Here is a 27403-nt window from a genome sequence, read left to right on the forward strand (position 1 = left end):
GGGGGTGCGGGCAAAAGCGCAGCCTCGAGTGCCAAGAGCGCGGGTGCACGGTTGCTTCCCTAGCCCTCCTCCTCTTCTCCAGGCCTTCGACCTGGGGAAAGCCCCGGTGGAGAAGACGTGACCCGTTCGATTGAACAAAGGAAATGGCGGCCGTGCCCGAGGTAACCGGGACAGCCGGTGTTGCCGCCTAAGCGACTGGGAAACGTTCCCTAAAATGGCGGACAGCGAGGACGCAGGCGCGGGGCGGGGCGTCCGCCCACGGCGGCCGGCGGCGGCGGGGCGGGGCAGCGGCGCTGACGGGCCCCATGGCGGCTGCGCCGGAGCCCGGCGAGCCCGGCAAGGGGAAGGTAATTCGGGCGGAGACGGGAGAGGGGCGGCGGGGTGGGCGGGCGGGCGTGGGGGCGAGTGGGGTACGGGCGCGCGGCGGTAAGGACACGGTCTCTGAAGCCGGGAGACCCTGGGTGGGAGCACGTGTCACTAGCTTCTCTGCAATCGTACAGCCCCCCATTCAGCGACATTTTTATCGTGACACGGTTCAAGTGACCCAAACTAAGAGGATGAGGGGACCGATACCGATAACTTACTGCAGGCCCCAAGACTCGTCCCTGTGCAAAGAAAATTTTGCTGAGAGGCCTCATATTGTAATTGGCTGATAAAGAGTGATTTTAAAGTTCCCTGAGGACAGGCCCTAAGGCTGTATACATCACAACATTTAACATGGAGGAATTGGGCAAATGCTGAGCAATGAAAATTTTGCTATATTCGAGTGAATGTATATCCAGAGCAGGAGACTCAGGTGAAAAGATTTGAGATTTCTTTCCGTTAACTAGTTTTCAGTCAACCACGTGGAGTTTGCATTATTATATGCAACCAACAGCTTCGCTAGCTGACATTCGTGTCCTGCTTTGCCTTCTCAGCCCATCATCCACAGTTGTCTTTGTGGGCTAACCTGTGAAATGGATTATTTTACATCTGCTTAAAACTCAGCCGTAGCAGCTTTCAGGATAAATCCGAATTTCTCGATCTGTGATGTAATGGAGTGGGTTGCCATGCCCTCCTCCCAGGGATAGAACCCGAGTCTCAGGTCGCCTGCATTGGCAGGCGGGTTCCTTACCACCAGTGCCACCTGGGAAGCGTATAAATCTCACCTAACTCTTAACTGTTCAGTCTCTGCGATTCTTCTCATACTTTCCTCTCCAAGTGTATTAAAGCTCAACAGGGCTATCTCCGGCAAGGGCTTCCTGACTCCCCAAAGGTAGCTGAGGTGCTTCTGTCCTCATCTCCCTGACACCTTATACATAGCTGTTATCATTACAGCATTATACTGAAAGTTAATTTATGTCTTGTTTTCCTTAAGAGCAGGAATCCAATTTTTATATCCTCAATGCAGATTAAGTGCTCATAAAAAATACACAGAAAAAAATTTTATACATCGTAAACCAGAGATTAACGTTGGATCAGTTAGTCACAAATATTTATGGAAGACCCACTCTGCCACACTGCACCAAATCTGTAGATCTAGATCTGCTCAGCTTGAAAATTTTGAGTGCTTCTTCAGTGTTCTTGCTGCTCTGGGGAATTTTCCATCTAAATTTGCCCTAGATGGGACACTTCCCTCCAGCTTCCGATGTGGGGGGGTGGGGTGCAGTTCCTGATTGGTAGACTAAGATCCCACATGTGACGTGGCTCAACCAAAAAATAAATTTGGCCTAGATCATCAATGGTTATGAACGTTGGATAAATGGCTTCCATATTTATTACCAATTTGCCAGTTTGTCTTGGTGCCTTTTCTGTTTTTAGTGTCTCACATGCCATTTGCAATATGCTTTAGTAGAACAAAAGGTACCCTTGTTTGACACTTATTTCAAGAGGCATCTAACTTCAAACACAAAATTCTAGACAGCTTTGTGGACACTGGCATCTTCAATGGGCTGTTTTATCCCTTGTGTATATGACTGTTCACATTTGATAGGTAATTGCTGTCATTTTAGGGTCATGATGGTGGTTTAACCCATTGAAAATAAAGAAAACTCAAAGAAAAAAGAAATTAATATTGTATTTGAAGTGAAACAAAGAACATGTTCCAAAGTCAAATGATTATCTGTGCCACATGTGTAGAGATCTAAAGTATGACGGATTTGGCAAAATGGCTCTTTTAGAAGACCTCAGTGGTGCCCTTTCAGTGGAGGGTAGGGGATAGATGTCTTGTTGAACTGGGTTAAAAGCAGAGTAGGTTTCTAAGTGGAGAGGAGCACACACTGGTAACTTGAGTTTTGTAGTAAGAAGCAGAAAAATGGGGTGGTGGCTTGGGGGAACAGGGTGCTGAGAGGGTAATTTGTATATTTCTCAACTGGAGATTATTAAATAGAGGGGGAAAAAATAATGCAATTAAAGTAAGGGATAACCATTAGAAGCAAAGTCCTTAAGAGTAATCAGCTGCACAGTGAGGATTAGTTTTAAATAGTAGGGCCAGCTCCTCCTTGGAAATAAAAGGTAAATGAGCACTGATGAAGCCAGATACATTTAACTGGAAAATGAAGCAGCTTTGACTTATTCTCTATAAATCATTAAGTTGGCATTCTGGTTTAGAAATTTTTGAGCTTTCCTAATTCCATCAAGGTGTGCTGGTAAAGCTGCCCTTTTAAATCTAAGCTTCAAATACAGTTTACCCTAAAATATAATCTATGTTTAAAGGCTTTGTTAATAACAGGTGAACCTTAAGTTTGCAGACTACTTAGGGAATAAAAGAGGAATGCTACATGCCTTGAGCATTACAACTACTTCAAAAGGACTTCAGGCTTAGATTCTTTCCATTTCTGAGACTCACAGTTCAGATACTATCAATATATTATATAAACTCAAAGACTTTTATTACAGTATTCTTTATTTGCTTTTAAACCATCACTAGTCTAACCTTCAGGAGACAGCAATGGCACCCCACTCCAGTACTCTTACTTTGAAAATCCCATGGGAGGAGCCTGGTAGGCTGCAGTCCATGGGGTCGCTAAGAGTCGGACACGACTGAGCGACTTCTCTTTCACTTTGCTGCACTGGAGGAAATGGCAATCCACTCCAGTGTTCTTGCCTGGAGAATCCGAGATGGAGTCTGATGGGCTGCCATCTACGGGGTCACACAGAGTTGGACACGACTGAAGCGACTTAGCAGCATCAGCAGTCTAACTTTCAAATTTATCAGGAGGCTGTGAAAATTCTTTTACTAAAATATCTTATACCCAGTTTTGAGTCAGGGTGGCGCTAGTGGTAAAGAATCTGCCTGCAGGTAGACCCAAGAGAAAATTCCCTGGAGAGCATGGCACCCCACTCAACTCCAGTATTCTTGCCTGGAGAATCCCATGGAAAAGTCTGGCAGGCTGCAGTCCATAGGAACCCAGAGTTGGGACACAACTGAAGTGATTAAGCACACACGCAGATCTACAGTTATGTACTTAGTTCTGTTACTCCTTATATGTGATCCTTGAAACAGTTAAATGCTCCAATGGAAATGACAGGCTTTCAGGGTCAGACTGACTTCCACTCTGCCACCATTTATGAGGCTTCTACTTAAACCCCTGAGCCTGTTTCAAAAATATCATAAAGGCTGAGAAAATTAAAAACAAGGAATATAAAGAGCTTGGTACCAGTAACCCCTTAGTATCTCTAAACTTTAAGATTGTTTTAAGTAGACCAGTACTGGCTTCTCAACACTGGTGCTATTGACATCAACCAAGGCAGTTTTTGTTGGAAGTGATACACGTTTAGGACTATCCTTGGCATCTGAAACCATATATTGGTTTTAGAAGGTATCACTTAAGGATGTTACCTTTCAAAGTAAGCTGGATTATTCTACCATTTGCAATTTCAAAAATTTTCAAAACTCAGATCTCCATTGTTTTCTCCCAGTCTGGGTTTCGGGTGAGGGATGGGGGTGTGGTCAGTTTCCTAAACATAAATGCCCATGGCCTATTAAGTCAGAATCAGGGTGGGACTGGAAAATCTCTAAAAAAGCTTAGAAAGTTACGTAGTTGATTTAAACAGCACCCTTCAGATGTCTAGCATGTTTACACACCTGGCAAAAAACTGCACTTGATCATTTTATCCAAGTGCCCCCCCCTCCAAAAGCTGGCACATTCTATAGTGTTTCCTGGGGTTACACTAGGACTCCCTTATGGAGGAGAATCCAAATGAAAAGGTCCAGATGCCTTGAAAGAGCTTGTGCTGTCTTGGGGTATATGGTGTCTGGCATGCTGTGGCTAACACTTAATGGTTCCTTTCATTCTCTGCTTAAATGGGAAAGCCATTTTAACATTCTCCCATGATAGAAGCTGCTGTTCTCGCTTCTAAGACCTGACATTAAACACCATCACCCCCAATCTCAGTCTTTCTAGCAGCCTCTCCCGACCCAGGGCAATCGCCTACATGCAGAACAGTTCACACCTTCCCCTCTGGGGCCATAAATGCCACTGGGCTCTTGATCTGAAGGTAAAGAACAATCTTTTTTTTTTTCTAAATTAAATGAAAAGCCCAGAAGTTAAATCCTAACCTCTTGTATATGAAGATTTATACTGAAGAGCCTGCCACTGGAGTCCACCAACTTTAAGAAGCACCTGCTGCGTTCAAACATGTTTCGGTGGGGGGGTGGGGGACAGGCAGAGACGAAAGAAAGAAACAGTGATCTGAAAGTATGTAACTTTTGCTTTATTAGGAACCAAGTCACATTGTCTTTTCTGTAGAAGCTTTAGCCAAAGTAAACACAGTCAAGAATACCTGCATGTTTCAACCTTGAATCTAACTTGCCCTTCACTGTCCTTTCCCTATTTCTTCCAATTCAGTCTCCTTTTTCCCTTATATTACCGTCTAGGTATCATCTCATTCCTAAGAATGGGCAAGTGACTTCCTTTCTAAAAGTTACATTACTGAAATTTTTTTTTCCCAAAATGAATAGTAGAGTGCTGCAGCAAAACATTAAGTGTGACTTTAAAAAATGTCTGCCCCCCCAACCCCAAAGTATACAGTGAGAGCAACAAGACATCAGGTTGAAAATGTCACACTTAATGTGGCAGTATTTTTCAAAGAGGGAGAACAAATCCATAAATCCAATGCAGACTGTATAAAGAATTTAAAAACCATTTTAGCACTTGAAAGAACCTAGCTGAACCCCTTCATTACAGACTGCAGGCCAAATAAAAATATATCCTACAGGTTACAGGCAGAGCTGAGACTAAAGTCCAACCCTCTTAGATTTCCACTTTTCCATCACATCTAGATGAGCTTACTATGTACTTCAACAAAGAAAATCAAGTGCAACTTCATATCACAGGCAAGGAAACAGACAAGGGACTTGTCAAAATATTTATTATTATAAACAAAACTGAAGTGCTATTACTAGTTAACACAGATAAAATCTGCAGTCATCCTTAAAGGAATTTAAAACCGTATACTAAATAAGAAACATGGTTAGATCAATTTCACTTTCCCATCTATTTCTCAAATTGTAATTATGCTCCTTTTTACCTTCAGTGATAGCTACATCCCCAAGAGATTCCATAGAGATATTTAAAGAACTCATGAAATAATGTATGCCCCTATCTCCAAACCAGCTGATTAACAAATTATGGCGTAACCATGATACCATAATCTATTTAGGTTTAATTTACTCTACTACTTAGTACTTTCTGGTCAAATTCTCAAGGTTTCCATTTTAGACTCATTCATATTAGATACCAAAGCAGGATGGTTTGTTTTTAATCTTTGCCAAACTACCCTGAAGTAAAATATTCTTTTACTCAATGTAATTTTTTATTTTTCCTAGCCCTTTAAACTCCTAGGAATTTTAGATGTTGAAAACATTCCCTGTGCACGGGATTCAATATTATATGGTTCATTAGGATCTGTTGTGGCTGGCCTTGGACATTTTTTGTTAACTAGTGAGTATATCTGTTTTTCATAAAAAACATTTCTCTATATGTTTACAGTTTTGTTCTAGATGAAGTATCACAATCCTGATTATAGTGTTTATGATTCCTTTCGACAGGCAGAATTAGAAGATCATGTGACGTTGGAGTAGGAGGATTTATCGTGGTGACTTTAGGATGCTGGTATGAGTGTTAAGTATTCAAGATTTTAATAGGTTCATCTAATTCCAAAGCACATGCTATACTCAGCCATCTCCCACTGGGAGATTCCCACCCTTACTGACGATTATCTTACAAAATGATATTGCTGGACTGCCTTTAATCTTTTAAATACATATATATACACATGTGTTTTGTGTCATTTGTCAAATGAACCGATGAGTGTGACATCAGACACTGCATTAATGCCATGCCAGGGTTTATACTCCATTTAGGAAGGCTTCAACCTTTTATCCTAATGCTCATTTCATCCCTGCCTATGGTACCAGTGTAATCTGTAAGCTTTTAAAAATTTCAAATTAGTTCCCATAGGTATGTTATATTGGTAATTTATTCACGTTCTCCTTACTAGGTTCCACTGTAGGTATAATTATGCAAAGCTAAGAATCCAGGAAAGACTTGCCAGAGAAGGCATTAAAAACAAGATTTTATATGAAAGTACCCACCTTGATCCTGCAAGAAAACAGACCAATGGCGGCAGCAGCAGCAACTGAGCAGATACAGTTCACTTCATTGTGAACAAAGCTGAGATGAACTACAGAAAACATTTTATGTACCATAAGACAGCTTTCAATCAAGTAAATAAAGTATGTGTAAGTTGTAGTCTTTTTTTTACATGTGTCTGAGTATTTACAAACTTATTCTGGCCCTGTATCTACTGTCAGTATAGCATGATGGACTCACTTCAAATAATCCGTGTGTTTAACTTGCTTAGAAAAGTGTTTCCTTATAGTAAGCAGTGAGTACAGCTGATGTCTCAACAAATAAAATCTCAGTTGGATGTTAAAACTTGCCTTAAAAACAAAAGTCAACAACTGTATTATTATACCCTGTTAAAAATGAAGGAATACTTTCTGGTCTCTAAAGTCAGTGATGTTATATCAGACTTAAAACTAATGGATCATCGCTTTCCAATTGTTACTTTTAAAATGTACCTATTGCTTGACTGTATTCTCCCATTTTTACCAGGTAAGTTATCTCTCAGAAAGGAAACGTGATTTTTAGCTGCTCTAATATTTCTTGGAAGTATGTAGGGTTTTTATTTTTAAGTAGAATTTAAACTTGCACATGGCATGCGTAAAAATATCTTCTGAAACTTGTGTGGTGCAAAGAAAAAACAATTGCAAAATTACACACGTTGTTGTTCCATTATGTAAAGACATTTGTAATAAATAAAAAAAAAGCACCTGACACCCAACTAAGCCCAGAGCATCCACTCATTCATCCATCCATTTTTGGTTTTTGTAAATATCAACATTAAAACACAAGCTTAGAGGCTGGTGGATAGAATTACAGCATTATTGCTGGGCCTACTGATTATCATGGTTAACTAAACAGAGGAAGAAAGAGATGTCTTGAGACTTATGTTCTTATTTGTGCCTCTTTTTAGGATAGGCAGGGCTTGCACCAGTTCACTTCATGAGAAAGGTAGCATTTTCTCTCCTGTGCCCACCTTCTTATGGCTTAGGGTACATAAGTGTTTATGGTTTATCAAATGCTGTCCATATCATGAGTGACACTGTCAAGCATGTACACAAAAGCTGGGATCCCCAACCCCAGGATCGATACTGGTTCATGGCCTGTTAGGAACTGGGCCGCACAGCAGGAGGTGAACAGTTGATTTCCATGAAACCAGTCCCAGGTGCCAAAAGAGCTGGGAACCACTGTTCTGATCTTTACTGATCTTAGTTATCTGGCCACCACCACAGGGAGAACCTCCGACACTGACTAGATAACTACGTTTCACAAGATCCCCTGCCTCCTGTTACCCGGCATCAATCAAAGCTCAGTGCAGTCTACATTATTCACATTGACCTGAGAAACTGTGTGAACAATCCCGTGATACAACAGTCATCTGTTCTAAAGGGCGGGGTAGGTGGGAAACTGATGAAGACGGATCAAATTTTAATAACATGTAACATATAAAATCAGGCCAATGGATTAAGTAACTAAATCCCTTCCAGCTCTAACACACTATTATTAAATCTTACCCCAAGTTAAGAGAAAAACCTCTCGGCTGGCAAAAATTTCCAAGGCCTTCACCAGTAACAAGGTTAGTTCATTTTCACAGAAGAAAGAGTGCACAAACTGGAAACCTGGATAAAAACAGAAGTTTACTTATTTGGATTACTTTTCAAATGTCATTTCATAAATTTACAGTATTAGCACATTTTCTTCTTGAACTACTAGGATGATACAAAATGAATTATTGGACCACGTAACATGCTCTAGGCCTGTATCACACATTGCTACTAGATACTTTGAACAGGGTCTCCAAGTTAATCTTGACACTTCCACTTCTGGTTCCTCCAGTCCAATCTTCCACTCTGCCATCCAACTTCAAGCTAGTAGATTCTGCCAGTCCTATTGCCAGTGTACCTCTGGCTCACTATGAACTGAACTCACCACTGCTCACTTTCTTGTTTCACTTAAGAGTGCCCTTCTCCTATTTCCTCTCTGTAACATCCTGTTGCTCACCAACTTCTAGAATTAGGTTCATCATCATCTCATTTAGGCTCGCAGTTTGTTTCATCTGTTACACCATTAGTGGTAGACACTTTCATTGGTCACTGACTATAGCTAAGAACCCTGTCAATTTTTATCCTTACATTCCCAATAAAGTGTCTGGCATAAAGCAATAGTCAGTTGAATTATTAAACATTCACTAATCCCTCTCACCCAGAAGCTTACATGCTTTTCACACTTAAGCTGAAAGAGTAACCTACCTTCCAGGCCCACATGAAGGCTTCAGCAGCACTGCTTCATTATTCCATTAAATCCGAGTTTTCACACTACGTGATATAGCAGTAGGTACCAGCTAAATAGCTGATTGAAATAGAATTGCCGTCATTAGTAGGTTTGAAACTTTTCGTGGCTTATCTACACCCACCATCTCTAAGTGCTTTATGCAGTCCCCGTCTCCCCCCACCCCTCCTTTTTCCTTGTTTTACCTTTCAATAGAAGAACCTCAGGGTTTTTAAAATTAACTAGCTTTTCTCTGGACTTGTGATTTATATTGACCAAGTTTGCCAATAATTTGACTATCCCTAGTACCATTACTTGTAAGCATCTCTTCAGTCTACGTACCTCTACTCCATCGCTGGTTTCCCTTTGCTTCGCTTTTATAATGCGAGGAGGTCTATATAATAAATTCAGGATTCCTGTTTATGCACACTTTTCAGCAAAATGCTAGGTTCAAATAGGGTTTGAATCCTTCTATTCCTAGGTAAAAATCTGGTGGATGGGGATTAAGGCACCCCTTAAGTCATGTAAGGTACATGACTTTGGGAAAGCAGAATACCTTAATGAGGAAAGTAGAAAAAGTACAATGATTGTTTTAATTATAGTTTTTAATGGTCCTCTAGAATAAAATATCTTTTGGAAGCATCTTAAAAATATGGTCCATTGGTCATCAAATCAGGTCAGTGTATCTTCTACCACCCAAATACTGATATCTTACACAGGATATCTTTGCGTGTGTGCATTAAGTTCAATTCGTAAATTTTCTCTGAAAAGAGACGCCATAGCGACAAATTGTCTTACACGGTATTTTTCAAAGTATTACATTTCAAAGTTTATAATGTAGGTGCTACTGATCAGTGTTGCAAACATGAGTCTTTTTGACCACTGCATTCGCCTTTTATTTTCTCGAGATTATAGACTGCAAGTATTTTTATCTTGAGAAAACTACCACTGACTATATTATAAATAAGTAGTAAAGTCAAAGGTTTCTGTTGTTCACTAATATTCACATGGACTTAATGGGCAGTTATCTGTTCCACCTTTTTTCTAAGAATAATTTCCAGAGTTCTGTAAGTTAGGCAACACCTAGTTTTATGGCCTACCCTTAGGATATTCAAACTGGTTTTGATCAGCACAAACTGGTTTCTTACAGGGTAAATTTTCATTAAAATGTCTTCCTCCTTAGGCCCCAAGGACAAGTGATGTGAAATGAAATTTACTATCTAAATTCTAAGTCTGCTTTAAAAACATTTTCCTAGCTTGTATGGTTTTTTCTCCAATAAAAATGGTTAATTTTCTTCAAAAGCCATTAAGATATTGTTTTGACAGAATAAAACTATTTCACTGAGGAAATCCTGATCTTTTTATTTCCCATCAGTATAGTACCCAAGTCCTCTCATTTCACCAAAATACATTATTGTAGTGAGGAAAGTTTCTAAGTTTCATACATGCTTCTGAACTAGCATAATCAAAGTCCTCATCTTTAAGATTTCAATTCCTGATTTAATGGACTTTTGATATAAATGTGTATCACTTCATTATCCAAAAGATGGTTTTCCAAGCTTTATAAGCTGCTTATTTGTGCATTTAACATAGTTGCAGGATTTTGGGAACCCAAGGACATAGGCATTCTAGATCTCTTTGCATTAGAATATTTTAAGTATTTAAACTACAAGTAGGGTGTTGAAACATACAAAACATTAAACAAAAGGGATCTGAACCATTAGAATGAGGAGAAGATTATCTGCATGTACTGCCTCTGATCTATACAAGAGGACCACCAACTAACATTCTACTAAATATGCTTCACATTTCAGGTACACAAAGGAGCTATTAGAACTTTTTTTTTCTTCTAATTATAGACAGATCTATCCACCTAGTTACTCTCCCTTTCCCTTCTTATTTTGAACTTCTAATTAAGGTGAGACCCTGGAAGCCCGATATAACAACTGTTAAACGTACAAGCAGCAATTAATTTGGAATACCTATTGGAATCACTGGAACACATTTACTTGGGCCCTTTTACTCTTCCACACAGCACATTCACATGGACAGACTAAGGAAAAGGAGATGAAACTTAAATCAGCACATTATCTTTTGATTTAAAAAAAAAAAAAAAAAAACCCAGTAAGTTGGAACCTTCTGTTGTACTTGGCCATGATTCTCCCATCTCCCTGAACTACAACTAAAAGGGTACCTTAATAATAGCTAAAGTAAAAGATTATCCTGTCATTCAAGTAAGCTTCAACTGTTCTCATTCTATGTATGCCTGAATACCTTTGAAGATTTCACGCCGTGCAAGCTGTCTACAATGCCTATTCTCAAAGACTTTTCGGCTGATGCTAATTTGTGGCAATGCTTCTCAAGTGCTTGGCAAAGTGTACAATGTTACTAGCCAAAACTAATTTTACTTCCTGTAAGATAATGCAATGGGAGTATTAGAGGACTGGCAGGAAGAACATGCAACAAGCAGTTTGGTGTTTACAGGTTCCAAACTCGATGCTAGCTTTCCAAGCCTGTCATCCCTATGGAATATCCACTAGTGCAGATACCCAAGGTGAACTGAACATTCGCAGTAGTAACTGCTGTGCCACTGCACGCACTGATTTTAACTGAAATATCTAAGGAACTGAAACCTTTCCTGGTGTAAGGAGAAAATTACAATATTCCTAAGTAATTAGAATTGACTACATTAAATACATGATTAAGTTCTTGTCCCAATCACTCACCTAACCAGAGATTACAGATGTCCTGGCCTAACAGTTACCTGCAACATTCACTCCCATAATATTGGATCCACAATCACAAGGGAAACTACCAACTGTCTACATGTCAAACAGTACTTATTCAGCTTCTCAAATGGACAGCACATTCTCAACCCGATCACACAATGTACAGGTGTTACCTTTTTGAGTATTCTGGGTTAACCTTTTGAGTAATATTTCTACCTATTTTCAGTTTATTATTCCTCATGGACTAAATTCCTTGGGCAAACTAAACACTAACCTATCCCCTGAATCTTTGATCGGCTAGGATGTGAAAGTATATATATGTATGTATGTATATACTCTCACTTAAGTGTTATCTTTGTTAGCCATTACCCTCCTACCTAAACCTAAACCTATTTTCTGAGCTCCAGCTATTTCCATAGCTGAAAGTCACTATTGTGACCACCAAATAAAATGGCACACCTGATTAGCAGAATTTAAAAATTAGGTTATTACCTGTTCAAATGTATAAGCTTATCATTTAAAATTAATGTTAAAGTCATGGTTTTTAATTTTTTCTACTGCAACATACTCAAGGACACACACTACAATCAACCAGTCCAGTAGGTCATTTCCAAATTAATTCTTAAGGATTTACTTTTTTATTATCAAGGTTAATAAGGACTAGTTAAGATAAATGTCACTTCAACAGTGGTTAGGTGAACAATGTATTTTTACTGTCTTGTAATCATGTACGTGTAGTACGATTAACAGTACAAAGTTTAAAACTGGGCATTCAGTTCAGTCGCTCAGTCGTGTCCAACTCTTTGCGACCAACATCCCAAATAAAACTCTAGGCACTAAACTGGCTACATCTATCACCTGCATGTTTGAGTATAGGAGTTGGGGACTGACGGCCAAAAAGTCACATCTCAAAATCATGCAAGGAAAAGGCTCGCCACTATCACAAAAATACTGCACTCTCAACTATTTTTAGTTAAGTTTAAGGCAACTAATGATTTTTAAGAGACTGAAGTTTACATGAGTAATAAATCCCAATCTTTAAGAGATCTGAAGCAGCTGCTAAGCTTCTTAAAAGCACTAATGGTCCCTTAAAACTCACATGTAAGAAAGAGTTCCAATACATAAACTAAGGATTGCAACTTACTGCCAGGTCATTATCATACATCCTTACCTTCATTAAGTATTACTAAAATGTTAAAGCCTAAAACGACTGAGCAACTTCACTTCCACACATTGGAGAAGGAAATGACAACCCACTCCAGTGTTCTTGCCTGGAGAATCCCAGGGACGGCAGAGCCTGGTCAGCTGCCGTCTTTGGGGTTGCAGAGTTGGACACGACTGAAGCGACTTAGCAGCAAACCCATTTTTGAGCTCCAGAGCCCCAGAAATATGAACAAGTTTAGATTCAAACATCTTAAGAATTTAAAAAAATGATTTAGAAGAATCAGGTTCCTTCCAAAATTAGTCTTCTGGGGGGCTGAAAAGTGGATGACTTTTCTGTCCTACAGGCTCCACTTTTTTAAAAAGAGAGACATTTTAAGTTATATGTGAATTATGAAAACCAAAATGTTTTGTGTCCAATACCAAAAACTTCAACTTGGACTACCAAGACACAAGTTTATACCTTCCTTAATTTCTCCTTAATATATTTATCCTGGTGTTGGCTTTCAAAATACATCAGAAACACGCTTCCAGATTTACAATCAGTTCTTCCTGTGTAAAAGGTGTTTGCACCACTGCCTTAAATACTACCAAAATATTGTTTGTGCAATGCAACCTGTTACAAAAACAATCCTAGGATAAAAAGCCTGTTCATATATTAAGTTCATAGGAAATCATGTCAATTCAACTCCCACACCTGAGGCATACACAGCACACATTCTTTCCATGAATGTTAATTCCCCAAGAGTTCAAAAATACTGAGTCATCTTTCCTTGAAAAGAATTGTTTTTAAGAAGCATAATACCTGTTGCTAGCATTTAAAACTAGTTTCATATTTCTTATTTTCAGACAAGATCCTAAGGCAAACGAGAGCTTGTTTTCTGCATCTAACGTGTCATTTCAATGTCAAACTGGTTGGATTCCGCCTTCATCCTAAGATCTCACCTTGCTGTCTGTGTATTAGGGCCACAAAGGCAGTCTCAGGCTCCTCAGAGCTGGGGCTCTCCACCCAAGGCCAGGTATGAGCAACAAGATATAAGGGACCAACAGAGATAACTTTTTGCAGCTTCAGTTTTAACTTTTCATTTCTATCTTTATGCTGTTTTTGTACCAAGTAACCAATCTAATCCAATTCTTGCCTCAGGATGATAGGTATAATCAACTATATGCAAAAGTTTCTAGTGAAAGCATCTCTTAAACAACAGTCTCACAGGTGAGTTTTCTAAGGTGTAGTTGGGACATCTGTTCAGAAATTTATCCAGTTTTGCTTGCCATAGAGGGGATGTAGGCAAGGGGAGAGGTGAACAGTAAACCAAGCTTTTTGTTTATAGATCTTGTTCTGCCAAACTTGGCATCAACTTTTCCTCTTGCTTGCTATATGGTGCACTCCCTCTTCTTAAATTTCTTATATATTCTCTAGGTTTGTTTCATTTCACACAAATGAAGACATTACTAGTAAACAGTAATTCTGACCTTGAAACTGCTTCTTAAAACCTAACATTTTCTGTCAACATTTTAATCTCTCTTTCCCAAGTTTTCTGTGCCACACAGACACAAGCAGCCTATAGAATTGTCCCCTGGCCATCACTTTCCCAATGCAATGATTAGAGTAGCAAAATACACAATTTTGAACTAGAAAGTATACCCAAGGTTTTTCAATAGTACTTAAAACATTTAGGACACCTAGACACTGACTGGCAACAAAGCTTACTTTTTTCCCCTGGAGAAGTCTATGCAATCCTAGTAATACTGATGTATCCTGAAAAGTAGGCTCATGCAGATAGTTGCAATTGCTAAAAGACAAAAGCCCTTGAGACACTACCTTATACTGCTAAGTATTCCTATGGTTAAGTGTGTTATAACCAAAACATTCTCAACAGAACCTACACCATCATCTGAAACTCCAGCTCATCTTTCAGCAAGAAAATTTCTAAAGTTAAAAATCTGACTTAAAATGGCTAAAACAAAAATCTAGGCAGTCAGAAAAATAAACAAACCTATACTTACCAGAAGAAACCTGTAACACCAACGAAACACTAAACTCATGTCAAGTTTTAGTTCTACAGTTTGACTCCTGATTCCTCACCTTAAGTGAGGGTCCTTTAGAAGATTAAGTGTTCTGTGCAAACCCAATAAAATTACAATTAGGGGATCTAATGTTATCACGTAACTACAGTTAAGTTAGCAGTGTTGTGTAGTATTGACTGGCTTGCATGATGGCTTCTAAAAGCATCTGTTCCCAGAGTTTCATGTATTATATAGATGTATATATAATTATCAGTTGAGGACAGCCATTAGCATTTTGTAAAGATGGTAAACTGAGTGTTAACTTCTCCCAGCCAGTACCTTTTCCCCTCATTAAATGTTTAAAGTCATCTGGGGGGGAGGGGAAGGGAAGAGTTCAACTTCATAATTTTAAGTCAATTGTCAATATACATTTAAGTTTTTAAAACCTAAATGTTCCAAGTGCAGAGTAAAGAATAAGCTGTCCAGAAAGCACACACTTAAATTTTCTCCTCTTGGGAGTTTCATAAAGGGATTTTGAACCTTGATGGCGAGAATCCCAAAACAAGAGTAAAATGAATTCTTTTTATTGCAAACAAACGTCTAAATTAATTTCTCCACCCACTTTCTTTAGAAAGAAAAAGAAATCAGCAGGCTAAGGAGATACCCATTCAAGAACTGACATGATTAAAAATTAAGATATAAATGGGTGACTCACAATTTCATTAGCTTACAAAGATGGTGGAGTTAACTACTACAAGCACACTAGTTATACAGTATTTTGTGGGAGAAGGGCATACAGACATAGCTAACTTCATATAGATCCCATTAGACAACTGGATTTACAACAAGTTTTTTTAATAAGAAATGGGCAAAGCCAGCTTTCTTTTCAGAATCAAAATGCAGAACAAATGGAAAAATTATGGTACTTAAACCTTCACAAGTTTGAGCCTCCACAAATAATGCAACCAAGTTTTACATTTTTTAACAGCCCTTCTACATACACTCCATCTTCTCTATCTTAGTTCCAAATTTTATCTTCATTCCCAAATATGCCAATTCCATTGTTTCTTAAAAAGAAAGAGCCTTCCCAGTTACTGTCAAAAACTACTATTTAGCTTACCCCTCCACTACTCGGCAAACTACAGAGAGGATGGAGTGTAATATGAGCAGTACAGAGTCTTATGCAATTCATGAGGACCACTAAGTCCTTACATGAATCTGGTTGCTAACATTTCTATTATATTGTGACAATGACTCCCGACTGTTATCTCTGTGAGAAATGGGGGGGAGTAAATTCTTAATAAAAGACACCAGGTACAAAGCAACATTTTACTTTTGTTGTGATAAAAAAAAAAGTCACATTTTACAGATAAAATGTAGAACCCTGAAATACTGACACATTCTCTTATCGTGCACAATGCTGAGGTTCTCTTACGATTCACTTTAAAACTGCAATTAAAAATGTACAAAAAAGAAAAGAAAAAAAAAATCAACCCACAAAGCTTCTAAAAAAGGAACCCGCAGGCACTTCCTCTTGTGGAATGTTTAAAAAGTTAGCCTACTAAAGAAAACAGTCGACTTCTTGTGAAGGTTTTGGAGAAATATGTATCAGTTCGTTTTATTTGGGTATTCAATAATATCCTTGGTGATAATGCTGACTCCATGGCTTCTGACCCCAGAATTGCTGTAAGAGAAAATTTTTTTTTTAAAGAAAAAACATCAATAAGCCACTCAAATTGCTTTTAGGAAATGACAATCTAATTCAGAGTAACTGCTGGAAACAAATTTATACCTGTCATTCCTCTGATTTATCAAGCCAGATTTAGTTAGTATTAACATCCCATTATCAATACACATTACAAAAGGAAACACATTACGACTTCGGTTAGTTTATACAATTAAAGCTATCAGTAAAAAAAAAAAAACATATGAATTAAATATTACTTTAATAAAAAATATTAAGTTACAGCAAACTCCAACCTATCTCGCCTTCAAAAGATTGTATACAGCTACAACTGCAATACAACTCACAGCTTGCCCTGTAATATTTATAAACAACCCTGGACAAGATCTTTTGATTCTTATGAACTCAAAATACAATTAAATGTACATAAAAGCACATAAGGAATTACTTACACCCTGCTGCCACTGGTTGTAGCCCTGAGATTGATTTTTGTAGCCACGATTGTTGCCTCGTCCTCTGAAGTTCTACAAAAAAGAAAAATACCTTTAAAGAATTCAGAACACAAGTTGTTAGGTTTATCTAAGGGGCAGGGGGAAAAGAGGGGACACAGCTGCAGAAATGGATGGATGGACAGTCAGCCATTAACCTCTGAGCACAGTTCTGGGTTTCCTTTCAGGTGATTAACTTATTCACTGTGAGACATCACACCTGACTTGTTCCTATTAACAATTAATGCACCTGAAAATTAACATTAATGAATTTTACGTTTTATCATAATTATGCATATACACTGTGTTCTCAACTCTTAACTGAGGCTGCACATATTTAATCTTTCACACTAAATTATATATACAATCAGTGTCTGCAGAGATCTTCAACGATTACCTGGTTGTAGTTCCCTCTGTTAGGCATTCCACCTCTGTTGTAGTTCCCTCTGTTTGAATAACCGCCTCGACTGGGAAAGACAGGGCCACGAGGATATGGATAGCCAATGCCACCACTTCCACCACCACCACCACCTCTCTGTGGCATATTGCCCCTCCTATTATATCCACCACGATTCCCAGGAGCTAAAAAACAAACATTTAATAGTGTGTTGTTACCTTCTTTACATGAGACTTAGGGTTCTTTTGGACCATTCCTTCATTTTAGGAGAAAAATGTTTAACCATTCAACATAACCTAGATATGCTTACTAAGACAGCTTAAATAATGCAGATCAAAAGCTTCCTATGTTAAATTCAGCTAAGTAATATACAGACCCAATCTAGAAGATTATGATTTGTTTCAACTTGGACCAAATAATACCCAATTAAAATTAACTTGCCTCCTCCTCTGAAATTTCCACCACGCATATTGAATCCACCACGTCCTCTGTGGCCACCGCCTCTGTTAAACTGGTTCTTGCCACTCTTATTTTTATTGCTCTTCTTTGAGCCTGTGTTCTGTTTCTTTTCCGGTGGAAGAGCCTTTTTGCTTTCTTCCTTATATTGCTCCAAAAGTTTCTGGGCTTCTTCCTTCTGAAGTTCAACATAGGTTATTTCATCAAAGCACTCAGCTACTTCTGGCAGAGTAAAGTTTCCTGCAAAACATAAAATCATATTAACCTACAAACCCACTACATACACATTCACAATAAAGCCTACAACTCTCAATCAGCTGTAATTCTTGCAAAACACACAACACCTAGTCATATTTTAATTACATTTTCTTACAAACACAAATTAAATAAATATGTTCATTTACAGTTAATTTAACTCTTGAAACAGTTATTACTGACATTAAGTTAACAAATACAAATCACAGGATATTTAACATAATAGAACTTCATGCCTTTCATTTTGAGAACTGCATGTTCTGGTAGGTCTTTGCCCTCTACTTCTGCTTTCTTCTGTGTTCTCTGCTTATAGTCTTCATCTTTTGGGCAAACTACAACAGCTTTTCGTTGGAAGCCTGCAAAGAGGCACATTTTTCTCCTCTGGGCAGCAGCAGACACATTTGTCTTTCAGAAAAAGAAAAAAAAAAAAAAAGTTTATAACCCCAAACATTAATTCTACAATTAGTTTTTTCAACTTCAAGGTTACAGCTTACCTGATCCAAAATGAAATTTCGCTTCTTACGGGCAGCAATCTCAATAAACTTTCCAAGACACTGTGGAGCTCTCTGCAACAGCGTGTTCAGTTTTCCAGTATCTGCCATTTGCTTCTTAAAACCTGCCACCTTTTTTTAAAATTGAAAAAAACTTTAAACAATGCCTTTCCTCAATGCTACAAGAAAGGACATTTTATCCTATAACAACACCCAATCTTTATCTACTGGATAACTGAGTTAAAAAAACTTCTACAGAAAATGTAGTCACTGGAAGGAAAGCAGTGTACCTTACAGGTAAAGCACCTACTTACATAACCATTTAATTGCCCAAACGCCTATCTCTAAAATACTAAACAAAATGGATAAAAACAAAAAGATTACCTAGAATACCTTCTAGTCTTTTAAAAATGCTGACATCAAGCCCATTTTACTTACCATCATTTTATCCATTATGGTGTTTGTTCCAAGAATGTTGTATTTACCAGGATTTTCTGCTGCATGTTTAGTAACCCAGGTAGTTTTTCCAGCTCCTGGCAAGCCAATCATCATAACCACCTACAATGAAAAGAATTCTTTAAATTTTTTTTAAAATACACAAAAGCCCAGTTTACACATTTGAACTTTCACAGCCTTTTAATGGGAACAAGTAAAGCAGTAAATTAAACAGAACTTTAGCCAAGCTTCAAAAAAAATTTTTTTCCAGTGACTTACTTCACAATCTTTCTTCTCTTCAGGCCCCTTTGGTCCTCTAACTCGATCCTCCAAGGGGACATTCTGGATAAAAGTATAGTCTTCAGGTATTGGAAAATATGGCTTTTCCTTCTGACCAAAATTAAATTCAACTGCACAGTTGTGGCACAGAACATGCGGGAAGAGTGGTCGTCCAGCAAGAACTTCCTTACTGATTTTGAAGGCAATGCCAAGATCTTGTCCATTCTTTGCATAAGAGAGTTCTACTTCATCACTTTCAAAGTTCTGTTATTCGGAGAGAAAAATTAATGGGTTTTAATCTGCTTCTTGTAACACTTAAAACACAACCTAGGAGTAAAGCTTATCTTGTGGATATTTAGCTTATATATATAGGCTATTAAAATGGCTTGGTGTGAACAACTAAAACACCTATGTCCACAACCAGAAATTAATACTACCCAAAAAGACTATATTTTGGATCAACTTCATATTAAGTTTTCAGTCAAAATGAATCAGTAAGTGAAAGTTGATACTGATACACTTTAAAATAATCTTATCTAATAACTAGCTATTTACATATAAATTTAGCTATGACTTACAGCAAAACACGTAATCACATCATTTTCATCAAACTTCTCTCCATAATCTTCAGTCTCACAGTTGCATGTTTTTATTCCTTTCAGAGAATACCCATAAGAAAATTCTTCTTCACCTAAGAAAATAATTAACTTTCATTAAATCAAGTCTCCAAAACAATAAACTGACTCATTTACCATCAGCCATAAACCAAGTAACTATAAGAAAGAAAACCTAATATTTAGCCTGTACTCAATGTTATTATTCATCTCTAAAAAATAGGCAAAAAGTTTAGAATGCCTAACTACTAAAATCAAACCCTAAACACTCTTGAGTACCAAGATACTCAAATGGAAACTTTACCAAGCAACATTCCACTTGTGGTTAGTGACCACCCAATCCGAACTTCATGTATATCAATATCTTTTGTATATAAATGCCTCACTGGGATCTTCTCTGTAACCTGAAAGTCAAAGATAATCAAACTGTAAACCAAGAAAAATAAACCACTCAATCAACCCTGGTTTATTTCATTTGGGCAATGGGCTAATTCGTCTTCAGCTACTAAGTACAGAAACAAACCAACTTTATGCTCCCCTCAACATTTTACAAGAACTTCAAAAATTAAGGGCTTATAACTTGAAGCTGAAAATGTACTTGGTTGATTCACATTTATGAGAAAATGTCAAAATTATATATTCTCAATACTCAAAACCAACTAACATTTATCCTTTAACATGTTTTTCTCAGAACAAAAACAGGTGCCTAACCAAGATTTTTTTCAAATTTTGTGGGCCTTTCAAGCGCCTGATAAAAAATGAACACCCTAAATAATAATTATGCTGGCTCTATCTACATGTCAACTCCTAATATAACAAACATCTTCAACTACTGTATAACGTAGGGTTAGTCCCTCTTGTAACCCACAAAAACTTGAAAAAAATACAAGTTCCACTGATATTCAATAACATCAGGCAAAAACCTCACAAAGCTTTAAAAAAAAGAACATCACAAAACTACTTTTACCTTCATCTCAAAACAGACTTTGCCTTTTGACACACCGTAAGATGCCCTTCCTCCAGCCCAAAGAAAAGCAAAACTCTCCATGGTAAGGGAAGAAGCACTGAGGCGATCTCTTGATATTTTAAAATGTAGATCACAATTATCTGCAATTATATCAAATGCTATATTATTTCTTTTGATACCCACTATAAACATCTGCTATGTAGACAAAACTGTTATTAAATTTTCACATATTTCTGAATGCTGCATACTACATTTTTGCAAATTCGGTTCTAATTTTCAGTTTAAACCCCACTCCCACCAAGTCATTCTTGCCAAATTATGAACTGAAGCGTACACTACCTATGCAGCTAACAAATATCAAGGTTTAGTATATGTGTATTTTAAGTATATAAAATAATCAAGACAATGTGACATTTATACATACCTGCTCTGCTCTTTACCTTGATTTAGAGGCAAGCAGTAGAGGATAGCAGGAAATCAAAGTGAAGCATGCCAGACCAGGTAGAATTTACCAGTGCCACAATAAAACTGAAGGGAGGCCATGACCAATTATTTTAAAGTAAAGAGTATGAGCTGTTGATCCTCAATTTACAGGGGTTCTAGATCTTAAATCCTTTGCTAAAACTTGTGAAGAAGGCAATCTCAGTCTAGACAATACAAACCTGATCATCAATGCTGTTAACTACTACAGCATTTTAGGTCCCCTTTCCCCAGATTTGCCTGTTAGTAAGAACGGGCGATTACACACTTCGGAGTAATCCAAAACAACTTTAACCTAGCTACCTTTGGGTTACTGGCTCATTAGCATGCACCTGAGTTCTCAGTGGAGGGAACACTAAATTAAGAAAGCTACTTTCTTAAGTTTTACTGGTGAGATAAAATTAAACCTACAGTCTGGAATTCCATACACAACCTTGCTCTTTACATTTAACAGAATGTACAACAAATTATACTTGAACCCAATAATGCACTTAAACTAGTATCCCTTGATAAGCTAAAAAGTCCTCTTATAACAGCATTATCTTCCTAAACCATTGCTTCGTATCTCGCCAATTTTAAGCAACTAAACTTAACATAAAACATTCAACTACTCTTCCATATGCAGTTCTTTCAAGAAAAAAAAAGACTCCACTACGTTGACTGTATGTAAACGGTATATAATAAGAAGTCAAGACTTACATTTACACTACCATACACATCTAAATAAAACAGGAGAACCTAAGATTCAACTCCTTAGATCTACAGAACAGGATGACACCTTACCTCTAAGCAATTATTTCTACCCTTTTTTCTGTTTATCACAAAATTGTACTTTCTGATCAAAATACTAAACCAATGATTTTGTGTGTATGTGAGAAAAATTAGGAATCTGACTGCCAAAGCCCATTTAGAGGTTTGCAATACTTCCTCATACTCAATTGCAACCCAACTGGGTAAAGTAGCAGTATTTACAGCGCTGCCATTGATACCATTCGCTGCTGAAGAAAGCTAGTGGCCCAGTGATAGCCCACTGCTGCTGCCCCAGGTCTTTGGAAGAAACCAACTTAGGTTAAAGCAGCAGCTACTGAACTGGAATTGAGAACAAAAGAGCAGTTATTGAGAAAGTAATATTACAATCTTTTAGAATAGGGAATATAGTGATGTGCTAATGGGAAAGTCATTAATAAATACTTAACTAGCCCAAGTAGCTCACTTAACATAATTCCACCAAAAAAAAAAAATGACATTACTTTTATTGTAGACCCTGCAGGGACAAATTATTAGGTAATCTTACAAGTTTCCATTAGCTAGACAGTAAAATACTGGCATTCATTTAACATTCCTACAAATGAGAATTTTAAAATCATACCAAAAAATAATCAAATTGCTGGAGCCTCGGAAACTATCAATACAACTGCTGGACTAAATTAAGTGACCAGAATCTGAATAAAATCCACCATCTTTCTAATTTTAAAAGAACCGTTTACACGCATTAAGTTTTCTAACACTTTGTAACCAAAAACCACATTTGATAACTGAGGCAGGAACGGGGTAGAAAAAGCTTCACTTACAAGTATCAAGACAAACCACTGTGTCGTCGAAGTGTTCATCTTCTTCTTCAACAGGTGGCTGAGGAGATTTGGCTCTGAAAAGACAGAATTGTGTCCTGATACAACTTTCCCCACCAAATAATGAACAGGTGCCAGAACTAGGTTAGCATTCTCTACCTGCTATACTTGTTCTCTTCAATGTACTCAAAATAGCCACGGCCATGATCTTCTCGAGGTCTTTTAACACCCCTCTTTTTATCTCCGCCTTTCTGTTCTGTTTTGCCGTCTCCTACAACACACGACACCGCTGTATAAGACACCACGGCACGCCGCCACGACAAGCAGAAAATCCCTTTCTTGGAGGTTCCCTAAAGCTCGACTTGTACATTGTCGTGATTTCAATCAACGACTCAATTGCGAATTCAAACAACAATCTGCTAGGAATCGGCTTGGACTCGGTGACGCAGTCTAACGACATTGCTAATTTTGCCAGTCTACTCGAATCTTCCAGAAAGCTAATGAAAATTGAGCGCGGCCCAGGCCCGGAGCCCACGTGTACCCCAGCGAGAGTTCAGGAAAGGGGGAGGGGCCGAAGAGCCCCGCCCGCGCTCCCCTCCCCCCACCCGGGCCCGCGCTCCCCGCGGCCGCATTGTACTGCTCGCCGCGGGCCCCGCCCGGGCCCGCCCCGCCCGCCGGAAGTGACGTCACGCCGAGCCCGGCGCGCCTTGCACAATACCGCGGCCCGGAGCGGCCACGGCGCGCCGCCGGGGCCCCGGGCCTCCCCTCCCCCCGAGACATGTGCCCGCACCGCGCGCACGCAGCGCGGCGGCGCCTCCGCGGCTCCTCCCCCCTCCAGCGGCAGCTGCAGCCTCCCCCTCCCCACCCCGGCTCTCCAGCCACATAATGGAGGCGCCGCCACCGCCGTCACACACCGAGCCGAGGCCTCACGCCTAATCCGGGATTCCCCACGCCCCGCCCGCCCCCCTCCAGCGGTCCCCAGCCCCCCGGGGGTGCTCCCTCCCGCGGCGGGTTTCCTCCCTTCTACCCCCCCGCGGGGCTCCGGCAGGCCTGGGCACGGTCCCCACCCCGCGCGGGCCTCCCGCCGCGCGCAACCAACCACGCAGCACTCACCCGCCGCCGGAGCCCCGGGGCGACCGCCGCCTCCGCCGCCTTCCGCCTTCTTCTTACCTCCCGCCTGCTGCTGGCCCTGCCTCGCCCCGGGCGGCGCCACCGTCACCGCGAACAGCGACGTGGGGCCGCTGCTCTTCCCCGCGGCCTCCTTGGCGGCCCCGCGCTGCTGCTGGGGTTGTTGCTGCGGCGCCGCCGGCGGTTGAGGCTGCTGCTCCCCGTGCCCGTTCTCGTCGCCCGCGCCTTCCTCCTCTTCGCCGAGCTCATCCTCCCCTTCCTGGAAGCCCTGGTCGTCGCCGTTCTCGTCCTCCGAGGCGGCCTCTTCCTCCTCCATCGGGCCCGAGTCGGCCGCCCCCGCGGCGCCGTTCTCCTCCCCGAGCTCCATCTGGTCGCCATCCAAGGCGGCGATCCCTTCCTCCTCCTCCTCCTCTTCCTCCTCGTCGTCGTCGCCGCCGGCCGCGGCCTCCTGCTCGAGGCCTGCTCCCGAGCGCCCGGCGGAATCCCCGCCCAGGTCTAGGCTGCCGTTCCCGGGCTCCATGGCGGGGCGGCCCCCGGCCTCCTCGTCGTCCAGCGCGGCCTGGAGACGCTCCATGAGCTCGGCCTTGAGACCCTTGTCGGACAGGCGCCGCTTCTTGAGCTCCTCCTTCAGCTCCGACACCTTCAGCTTTTTCACATTAACAGGCGAGGAACTCATGGTGAGGCCCCGATTCACCGCTAGGCGCTGGCTCAAACTCGGCTCCGCTCACTCGGCCACTGGCGGCGGCTACGGCTGCTCCTCGGCCCGGGCGGCGGCTGCGGCTGCGGCTGCGGCTGGAGGTGGGTTCGTGCTGCAGAGCGGATCCGCCTGGTTTCGAACGGCGCCAATTCCTTTCACCGAGTTCGCGAGGGAGACGCGGAGACTCGCCTGGCGCGAGCGAGCACGCAACGTCCTCTCGCAGGGGCGGCCCCGCGCACGTAATATAGCCGCCCCGCCTCTGCGCCGGCGGAAGGCCCGCGCTCGCCCCGCCCCGCCCCGCCCGAGCGGCGGGCCGGGAGCGCGGCGCCGCGCACTGCGCTTCCAATTGGGGCCGAGCTAATGGAGGAGGTGGAAACCGCCTTCAGTTAAACCGACCCGCTGCAGCCTCTATTGGCCTTTCCAGCACTTTGGTGGCAATACTCGTTTATGCTCTTTGCCTTCCGGCCAGGAGGCTGCTTCTACCCAAATGCGTTCATCCTCAACTTGGTATTTTGAGCTGGAATCCGCCACCTCTTCTTCCATTTTAGATTTATCTGTTTCTCCAGCTATTTGCTTAGAACTCCTTAAAATTTTGATTTGATTTGTACAAGCTGACAGTCATTATACGCAGGGGATTTTCTTCTGCTTAACATTTGGTTTAATTTTCCTAAATCCTAACTTGAGAGTTGAATTTTAGACTCAGGAAGGGCCTTTCTTTTGTCTCTCCCATGACCTCTGATGCAGGGTTTGGGAGATCATGCTTGTTTTTGAAGAGTGGCCTCCACTCCATACTGCAAAGCCGACTTTACAGGCCTTGTCATGGTATTAATAGCCAAAGAAGTTAGCCTCAGAATTGCATTTCTGTGTTATCTTTATATCTACCAAGAAGACAGACCTCCTGTAAGATTTATTATGTCCAATTTAGGACCTGGTCATGCAGTTATGAAGTCCCCTTAACTAACAATGAGGGTAAGACCCCAGCTAGGTCACACACTTTGATTTTATTCCTATGGATATACTTTTGGCAAAATTATGCCAAAGCTCTAATAAAACCTTATGAAAAAATAAAAGGCTGTGATTTTGTGAAAAGAAAAATAACTATCACTCTAAAAGAGAAATGTTATTTTGGTCTGAGAAGCTTTTCCTTTTACTAAATAAGAGGTGTGTTAATGTTCTTCCAGTTTTCCAGAATTTAGATATATGATAGAGATGAATGTCTTAAACCCCAGAGAATCTGCACAGTGGCTAGCCAGTGGTCTAGTCTAGTCTAAGGTCGACTAGATTGCTTGGTGCTTTGGCTGGCACAAGCTGCCCCAATTTTAATTCAAAATTTAGAAAACTACATATTTAACTTTCTCCCATAGTATGGTTTAACTGATTAATAAATTTAATTTTTAAGTTCTCTTCAATGGCTTTTAAGAATCTTGTATTTTACGGTGCAGTCATATATGAAGATGAAATATTAACATTTGTGAAATGAGTTGAAATTATTGGATTATGTAAAGTACTGGTAATTCAGTTCAAGCTGATGGAGGCAGAAGGGATAGCACCCAAAATAGAAACTTCCAAAGAGTGCCAAAAACTCATTTTAGCCTTTGGTTATAATATCCTTAGAGCTTACAAACAAGTGGCAAACTGAAATCTGAACTTTTCAGATTCTTTGCCCTTGTTCAAAATGGGAAAAGAATTACAGGGGGGCTTCCATGTTCACAAAATAAGTAATTAGTCCCCTAATGAACCAGAATTAAATATAGTAATTATGGTGGTCATTTAAGTTTATGTGTCCTTAGATATGACTTACATGTTTAAATGTTAGTGACATGAAAGCAATTTCTGTTTAACTGGGAAAAACTACATTGTGAAAATAAAGTTTGTATACCTAAATAGCAATTTATAACAATTATTCTTGGTATGTTAAATCAATTGTAAAAGTAAACATGAAATGTAACTTTAGATACTCCTTGGAAGAAAAGTTATGACCAACTTAGCATATTAAAAAGCAGAGACATTACTTTGCCAACAAATGTCCATCTAGTCAGGGCTATAATTTTTCCAGTAGTCACGTATGGATGTGAGAGTTGGACTATAAAGAAAGCTGAGCACAGAAGAATTGATGCTTTTGAACTGTGGTGCTGGAGAAGACTCTTGAGAGTCCCTTGGAGTGCAAGGAGATCCAACCAGTCCATCCTAAAGGAGATCAGTCCTGAGTGTTCATTGGAACAACTGATGTTGAAGCTGAAACTCCAATACTTTGGCCACCTGATGTGAAGAGCTGACTCATTTGAAAAGACCCTGATGCTGGGAAAGATTGAGGGCAGGAGGAGAAGGGGACGACAGAGGATGAGATGGTTGGGTGGCATCACCGACTCAATGGACTTGAGTTTGGGTAAACTCCGGGAGTTGGTGATGGACAGGGAGGCCTGGTTTGCTGCAGTCCATGGGGTCGCAAAGAGTCAGACACAACTGAGCAACTGAACTGAGTGACCTTAGATGGGCATGAGAAAATTTCATGGCTTTGTCTCCAAGAGCTTTGTATCACAAAGATCATCCTCAGTCTGCTCATTACATGGCCCAAGAAACCAGGTCCTCCTCCCAACCCAGGCTTCTTTCATTACACTGGGCCTTCCGAGACAACATTCAACAGAAAAACTGTTTTTATAAATGCTCAAAGGGGCTTTCCAGGTGGCTCAG

General features: G+C 40.3%; 2 protein-coding genes across 5 annotated transcripts; one reads left to right on the top strand and one right to left on the bottom strand.

The window, feature by feature from the left end:
• COX20 (cytochrome c oxidase assembly factor COX20) lies at nt 1-6746 on the top strand. The gene is made up of 4 exons (XM_055419732.2): nt 1-347; nt 5810-5924; nt 6032-6095; nt 6484-6746. Exons 1-4 carry the CDS (start codon nt 306-308, stop codon nt 6623-6625), a joined length of 363 nt encoding a protein of 120 aa, XP_055275707.1. The 5' UTR covers nt 1-305; the 3' UTR covers nt 6626-6746.
• HNRNPU (heterogeneous nuclear ribonucleoprotein U) lies at nt 4675-24919 on the bottom strand. 4 transcript variants are annotated; one of them, XM_055419730.2, is made up of 16 exons: nt 24001-24919; nt 23047-23158; nt 22891-22964; nt 20840-20979; nt 20177-20276; nt 19837-19949; nt 19259-19522; nt 18983-19102; nt 18548-18676; nt 18290-18458; nt 17784-18038; nt 17343-17527; nt 16910-16981; nt 10859-16457; nt 8858-8957; nt 4675-8227 (listed from the first exon to the last, which is right to left on the bottom strand). In XM_055419730.2, exons 1-14 carry the CDS (start codon nt 24689-24691, stop codon nt 16404-16406), a joined length of 2478 nt encoding a protein of 825 aa, XP_055275705.1. In that variant the 5' UTR covers nt 24692-24919; the 3' UTR covers nt 4675-8227; nt 8858-8957; nt 10859-16403. The 4 variants fall into 4 exon arrangements, with proteins under 4 accessions (XP_055275705.1, XP_055275704.1, XP_055275703.1 ...); XM_055419729.2 differs by having other exon boundaries at nt 9219-16457; XM_055419728.2 differs by having other exon boundaries at nt 8858-16457.
• Between the last annotated feature and the right edge of the window lie 2484 nt (nt 24920-27403).

This window comes from Moschus berezovskii, chromosome 17 (genome assembly GCF_049115385.1).
Source record: "Moschus berezovskii isolate FMDL1 chromosome 17, NW_MosBer_1.0, whole genome shotgun sequence".
NCBI lineage: Eukaryota > Metazoa > Chordata > Mammalia > Artiodactyla > Moschidae > Moschus > Moschus berezovskii.